General features: G+C 40.3%; 1 protein-coding gene across 2 annotated transcripts; it reads right to left on the reverse strand.

Moving 5' to 3' along the window:
• Positions 1 to 3,619: 3,619 nt before the first annotated feature.
• gng10 (guanine nucleotide binding protein (G protein), gamma 10) lies at positions 3,620 to 4,764 on the reverse strand. 2 transcript variants are annotated; one of them, XM_030064986.1, is made up of 3 exons: positions 4,591 to 4,764; positions 3,994 to 4,137; positions 3,620 to 3,889 (listed from the first exon to the last, which is right to left on the reverse strand). In XM_030064986.1, exons 1-2 carry the CDS (start codon positions 4,669 to 4,671, stop codon positions 4,012 to 4,014), a joined length of 207 nt encoding a protein of 68 aa, XP_029920846.1. In that variant the 5' UTR covers positions 4,672 to 4,764; the 3' UTR covers positions 3,620 to 3,889; positions 3,994 to 4,011. The 2 variants fall into 2 exon arrangements, with proteins under 2 accessions (XP_029920846.1, XP_029920845.1); XM_030064985.1 differs by having other exon boundaries at positions 3,978 to 4,137; positions 4,591 to 4,762.
• Between the last annotated feature and the right edge of the window lie 3,059 nt (positions 4,765 to 7,823).

The following is a 7,823-nucleotide window of genomic DNA, read 5'->3' on the forward strand; positions in this document are numbered from 1 at the left end:
ACAAATTGAACTTGTCAAGTGAACGGTTGGAGGCTTTCACTGCCTGGTTGTAGTGAGCCGATTGCAGATGGAGCTCTCGACTCTGCAAAGCTTGTATCCTCTGTTTCCACCTCACCTTCATGGCTGGCAGCAGGGTGGCATTGGGTGGGCCCAGGGAAGTACACAGCTGTGCCCTTGAAGAGCCGTGCGGGGCCTGGGGGTTTGCAGGTTGCCATGGTGGGCTTGCAGATTGTCACGGGGGGTTTGTGGGTTGCTGTGCAGGGCTTGCAGATTGCCATGGGGGCTGTCTGGCTGCCTCAGCGGTGTCAGCTCTTTCTGTTGTCATGTTGAGGGTGAAACCCAGTCAATATAATTGGGATTAAATGGTAGATCCCTCTGCCTCCCCTCCAGGCTTTTGTGAGCAGGGCCAGGAATTCTCTTCCGTGGAGCTTTCGTCTGTTGCTGACGTCTGATTAACCTCTTGGATCCTGGGTGGATAACCCCAGAGGAGTTACATTCAGAGAGTTAAATTGGCTAAGGACAAAATTTCACATTGTCCACAGTCAACTTATCTTTAACCCCTATAGAAATATCCTTAGCAGATTAGCGTGTGTACTAAGAATATGATTTACAGTTGCAATTAATTTGGGAGTTGTTAAACATTCACAGTAACATTCAATTTTCAAATCAAACAAAGTAAGGCTTTACCTGGTGGTAAGTTCCCTGGTTTTGTTCAGGACAATGTTGGAAGCTCAGGGCCATGAGGAAGAGAGTCACGAGCATGGGCTGTTGTCGTGGTTGCGACAGACATCAACACCTGTACATGTGTGCAAGTCGCCTGAAGACAGTCCTCATGTGCCGGCTGAGCAGATTGCATTGGAATGAATGGCGTCCATTTTTCAGTCCTACATCTAGTTCTTGTGATACATCCATGCTTCACACTCTTAGTTGTCATTACCTCGACCAAGGATGTAAGTCGATGTAAGTATGTAAGGATGTAAGTAGTCATCCCGTCTGTCTTTCTGTCTGTTACCAAGATATCTCAGTTCTGTGTGGATGTACATGAAACTTTGCAGAAAGATTGGTGCCAAGCCAAGGAAGAGTTGTTACAATTTTCACACTTTTTAGTAAGTGCTATCTGGTCATATAATTTGAAAGTTGAGAAACTCCAGAATAGTTTGGTACCGGCCTTTTTGTATTGTTCCAGAAGTACCCGTGAGATGCCATTTTGGAGGGCGGTTTCCAAGTTTGTGTACCTGGGCAGAAAGACACAGGCTGTGTCCGAAATCACTCACTCACTCACTACTCCCTACTCACTATATAGGGAATTCAATGGTCAATGTAGTGGACTATATACTGAACTCAATAGCGGACCGTTTCGGACACTACTTCGCCCGTTGTTCGGCGCCGTTCCGCAATGCATGACGGGATATATTGCCTGGTTAGTGACCATCGGATGTCCACTACATTTCGCGGTGGATTGTGGGATACATCCAGTGGACTATATAGTGAACATTAGTAATCACTAAACATTCGGACACCCCTACAAAATGGCGTAGTCACTATATAGTGCACTATATAGTGATTAGGGAGTGATTTCGGACACAGCCTCAGACGGCTCCCATCTCAGTACTGTCACTATCTATCCTCTCAGGAACACTTGAGGAACGTGCTGTATTAATATATTTTTAAGGAATAATGAAGACCTGATATGGTTAATGAACTGATTGCTGACTGTTCAAATTGATTGATTGACTTGATTGATGCTCTGGTAATAGACATGAGCATTTAGAAAAACTTCGAAAAAACAAGTCGCATGTTTTTGATAGTACTGAATGTTCGTACTGTTCGGAAAATTGTACTTATAACACTGAATCTAATATGAAAGGCCTGCATACATTATTTTTGTTTTATTGATGATATATGATACCTTTATGATGTTGTGATATGACAGTGGTGTTAGCAGTGGTAAAAGTGGTTTCACCTGAATGAAGCTCATGAATGGACATAGCATTAACCTAAAAAGACAACTTACTTCAAGATGTTTCTTGTGTTTGATGTGGAATGTTTTGATGAAAGAATCATTCATACACCAAACCCTCACAGAATGTTTGGTCAAGAAAATTTGGTTTAAAGTCATTAAAAAAATCATTGCAATCCCTTGGTCAAAATGTGCATGAATCCTCACCAATATACTCATGCCTTATTTTTGCAAAACCTGCAAACAGTCAAGCGGTTATTGCCTACTGTACAGTCAGTTTTGCAAACTCTTGGATCACTGGTTTTGTTCTCTGCCTGCATTGACAGCTCTTATTGTACTGTGATTACATAAACCAGGCATAAACACACAACCCACTGGTGGCAGACAGGGATGACAACAACAAGTGTTCTCTCTCTGTAGGCTTTGGTTGCATGTAGTTTCAATAAAAGAAATCTAATCGTAAAATACTGCACAATGATTTATTTATTCAGTCATTTATCATTTTCAAAAGACTATAAAAATTATATATTCGACACACAGGTGTGTGTTTAATTAAATAAGGGGACTTTTTTGTTAAAAAAATGTTACAATAATAAATAGAAGGTATTTACTAAGTGTTGGGTTTAAAAATATAGTATCTCTTTATTCATTGTTTAAGTGGTAGCATCACAGCAAGGATGTGGATGACATCCTCACTCAGAAATCTGTCTTTGATTTTTTTAATCAGCACAACATATAATAATTAAATAATTGGCATAATCTCTTCCCAGTCCCATTCTAACAGTATAATTTTCTGTAGTTGGTGTTCATAACAGTGTATTTGGTGAGGTAATAGTTTGGAAACATACAACATTCGGGCCCAAAACGAACATGCAAAGTTTGAGGGAGATTATAAAAAAAAGGGGGATATCTTATCTTCTCAATGCAACATATTCAAACAAAAGATGTTAGGAGAGGAGGCATCAGAACGGGAAAGGTATTGAAACTCGTCCAAGGATAGTGTGCTGAAGGGAAAGGGAAGTGACCCAAGCAGAGAACTGTCTCATGTCTCATGTCTGCTTGGCTGTTTTGTTTTTTTAATCCTTTTATCTCCCCAAAATGGGACTTACATTTCACTGCCAATAAAAATTAATAAAATGAAAATGTACATACTAACCAAGCAGTTAACAGTGAGGACATTAAAGCTTTTTTAAGTCTATTATATTTAAATAAAACCTAGGAAATGTGTCCTGTATCACATATTATATACCAGTGGTGAATCATATTTCGGTGCTCATTATAGTGTAGTATTGGGCCTGTAAATTCAAATATCTTTAGCTGTCCAGTGGTTAGGTGAAATCTGCCAGTTCAGTGTCTGCTCAGTGTTGTAGTTTTGAACAGGAAGAGCCTGTTTCCTCTCTCTGGCTGTGTTCCTAACTTAGCCTGACCATCAGGAAGCTCCAGCTCTCTGAGATTCCAAGGGGCAATTTAGAGCCCTGCTGTAAACATCCGCTTTGACCAATCCACCGATAATCTCCACTGGTCAAATAGATGTCCCACTTTCAGGATTAGGCCAAACATATTAGCCCTCAAAGGGTATGGGAATAAAGCTATACATGCACAAAGTGGGCTGAGATAAAGTTTACACAAAGCTGTTTTTATTATGATTCAAAAGCAGCAATCAGTACACAAATAAACATCTTGTATTGTTACAGTGTAGTAAAATAAGCATTTTGTTGGGAAAAAAAAACAGCTCTGCCCTTTTCATGTTTACCTCAATTAATCTTTAAAAAAAAAAAAAAAAAAGAAATATTTCATCATCAGTAATGTAACATAAAGAAAACATCCTTCAAATGAACAAATGTGAGGGGAGAAAAACAACAGCAACAAAAGGACTAGTTTCTTTGGTGAGTGAGTTGCCACCGCTGGTTGTGTCCGCTCATCCTTTCTCTGTAAATAACAAGTGTACACGTTGTAATTCCTCAAACTCTCCAAACCCAGTAACACTGCAGAACAACAGTGTGTAAAAGGTTGTTACCTGTGTGGACTCTGACCTTGGGGCTGCTTGGAGTTCACACGATGGCACAGGAGCGGGGTTCCCTGAACGGGTTGCTCCCTGTGGGAACACCAACCAGCAGAGCATCCTTGCCTGCGTTCTGCAGACAATACTGCTGGAGCTCTGCAGCGGCCTGGGACACCTGGGGACACAAACAGTTTAACACAAAGTATACATGCTGTGATACTCTGACAGTGTAAGCAGCCATGCATCATGCAAGTAGCATGCAAATATTTCGATTGGCCTACTTTGAAAATGTGAGCTATTGCTCTTTTGGAGAGCTGCATTGCATTCTACAAAGTATCTTAATCTGAAATACATCACCCTTTAATGTAGCAACTCAACAGGCTACATAGCATTGCAAAAAAAAAAAAAAAAAATTCTAACATCACTTCTACAATCACGATTTTTTTTAGTCCTTATAAAGTGAACACAGTATAGTTTAGTGATTTTCATTTGTAAACATTTTGAATTAAATATTGTGATTGCACACATTTTCACGTTCTCTCAAATCAAATAAGCTGCTGTCGCACTTGTAAAGACATCACTATATTCCTTCTTTGCTTCCCCCCCCCCCCCTGTTCGTTTCCGTTACCTTGATTCTCTCCACGCTGGCCTCCAGCTTCAGTTGTTCCACCAGCCGTCGCATGTTGGATAGATTGGAATTAGAGGTCATGTTGGTGGAATTTGTTTTGGGAGAGAAGAATTCCTTGTAATTGCCTCTTCAGTCTTGACACAGCAGCAGACTTCACTAATGGGCAACAAATGCTGACCGAGATTGGCCGGGTTTCCTTCCAAATGGCTCTGGTCTGGTCCCCTCCACCTTCCCAGTTAAAGGAACAAACAAAGAGAGAAGCACGCCGAGCTCCAACATTTGTTTTAGTCTGCTTTGTTTTAGGTCCTGTTTTACTACTTTGGGCGTGAAAGCAAACTGTATTTAGAATATTTGTACAACATTTAATGTAAATTCCTACTCGCCTCAGAATTATTTGGACATATTAACATTCTGTGTGTGCCGTTTTAGGCTTGCTCTTGTTGACTTTTAAAGTACTACTGATGGGAAAAAAATCAACAAGCACAAGAGAGGTTGTTACATGCTCAAATTGGTGGAGGTTAGCTGCAGTCTGCAGAAACAGACATGATGTATGACACTTTGATCCAGAGTGGCGCACAGGGACAGAGACTTCAGTGCCCCATGCATGGACATGCAGGGTTTTAACATATTGTTTATAGTCATAATTTCATTTTTAGAGATGTTGAGTATATTGTTTTTGAGTGAAAATGCTGAATGCTGAAAATCTTTATTTTTTACAAGTGTTTACTCTGGATCTCAGTGCAGGCTTGGGCAGAAAGCTATATCATAGCCAAGCCATACCATATTTAATTATAATAACACTAACAATAATAATAATAATACACTTTGTTTATATAGACCCTTTCCAAAACAATTAGGCCCGCAAAGTGCTTTACAGCAGTGGTTCTCTACCTGGGGCCCAGGGACCCCCTGGTGCCCTTGAAGGGGGTTCCAGTGGGTCCCCAGAAAAATGGGGAACATTTTAATTTCACTGTTATTTCATTAACTGGAAGTTAGCCCACTGAGAGAATGTGTAAGAAAGACTATTCAGTTTATTTGTTACCAGTCTTCACTGGTAATCTGCCCAGAGACAGTAAAGACCAGAGGCAGACTCAGACTGTTTGAGGGGCCTGGGCCAAAAACTAAAAAGAGCAACTGCTGCACAACAGGCGGTCCCACCTGTGCACAAAAAGCTATGATGCATCATGTATGATGAAATCGTCTTCATCCATGATTATGATTAACATTGTTATTAGATAATCCAGATTAAAAAGTAAAACGCTGGGAAAATACACAGGGAAGTGAGAACCTTTCAAATTTTTATTCAAAAACACCTCTGAAGTAAAACACAGAGGTAACTACTAACACACACACACACACACACACACACACACACACACACACACACACACACACACACACACACACACACACACACACACACACAACCCACTCTTAAATTAAGCAATTCACACTGAACTTTAAAGTTCTGTAAGTTTTTTGTTCAAATTACTCTAAAATAATTCCCTTAGGGAGGGATTTTTACATTTCTGCTTGATTTCCTAATGGAGGTAAGGTAAAGTAAGGTAAGGTAAGTTAAAGTAAGGTAAGGTAATGTAAGGTAAGGTGAGGTAAGCTAAGGTAAGGTAAAACTTAAATGTCCCTGTGGGGCAATTTGGGTCACAACCAGCAGTAAAATACAACATTCACATAAAGATAACAGTGTACAATATACAGTACACACAACACAGGACCCAAACATCACTCACTGGTAGATCATACAATAAATAAATAAATTTAAAAAAAACAGAGAGACCTGACATCAGTGCTTATTAAGAACAACAACAGCAGATGGGACAAAGGATAATCTATACCTCTTGGTGCTGCGTTTAGGAGGGCTGAAGCCTCACCCTGAAGGCAGCACACAGCACACAGCTATCAGCTGATCTGAAAAATAAATCGACAGGCACATTGCAGATTACAACAAAATGCTATCAAGACATTAGCCTAACTTTCTGGCCCTTTGGAAAAATGTATAGCAAACACTTAACAGCGTGTTTGGTGGCAGCGTTGGCCTGCTGTCCCGGCCTCACTTTGTAAAGCTGACCCTACACCACACCTGGAGTGGGAGAGCGCTCTGTCGCTTTTTTTCCACTGGTAATTTTTCTCTCCATTGTAAGGGCACTTCATGGTGTTTTCTCACTTGGAAGGGCAGGTGAGAGGGCACCTGGTGTGTTTTCTTCATCAGAAAGACACCTGGGGAACCTCATGTTTCTCCTATTGTCAGGGCTCCTGTCCTGCAGCAACACATTAAAGAGTGATTTTCTCCACTGGAGGGCCACCTCTCCATTAGAGAGGCGCCTAATTTATTATAATTTATTATCATCATTTATTTATTGCATGAAAGGGCAGCCTAAAGGACATCCAGTCTTTTTTTCCCATGTGAAGGGCAGACAATGGGGCACTTCATCTCATTTTCTGGCACTCTGGCAGGACTTTAGCCATGCTTTTAAAAACACGGGGGCAGCAGGTGTGCAGTACAGACAGTTATGGAATAACTACATCTTATCAGATGGGGATCCCTGAGATCACACCTTATGTTGAGTCAGGGTATGCAAGGTTATGTGAATTGTTTAGACCTACTAGTCACAAATCAGTCTCTGATTATGGTTGGTTTGCATGAAGAATCATTTGTTTGTATGCACTGTTGCTTTGTTTTATGCTGTGGCTTTTTTCTGGAGGGTAAAAAGAAAAAAAGGACCATGACAGACACAACATTTTACCAAACCAAAGCATAGATTTGGAGAGAAAAATTCTGTTTGTTTCTGTCTTCACTCTCTTTAACTGTGTCTTGTTTTTGTGCATTTTATGCTGTAATAATTTTTTAACAATAGTTTCCTCAGTACTCAAGAAACCTTTTATCATTTGCCAAATATTTGATGCGAAGCCTATTGTTTCTAAGCTCAACGCTACTTTGTCATAATTATTTTATTTTCTGCCAAATGTTATTCTGAGGCTAATAAATTATTTTGAAACTTTGAAGAAATCACAAAGATTGGCTTTTTGGACAAATAGTTTGTGTTCAACTAGAAATTAAACAGAACACTTTGCAAAAGAATTCAAAAGAATTCAGAGCCAGCAACACCAACAGACTTAATAAACTGATCAGGAGGGCTGGCTCCATGATTGGCTGCAAACAGGACTCTGTGGAGGCTGTGGTGGAGAGGAGGTCACTGAACAAACTGTTATCCATC

Source organism: Myripristis murdjan, chromosome 12, assembly GCF_902150065.1.
Source record: "Myripristis murdjan chromosome 12, fMyrMur1.1, whole genome shotgun sequence".
Classification (NCBI taxonomy): domain Eukaryota; kingdom Metazoa; phylum Chordata; class Actinopteri; order Holocentriformes; family Holocentridae; genus Myripristis; species Myripristis murdjan.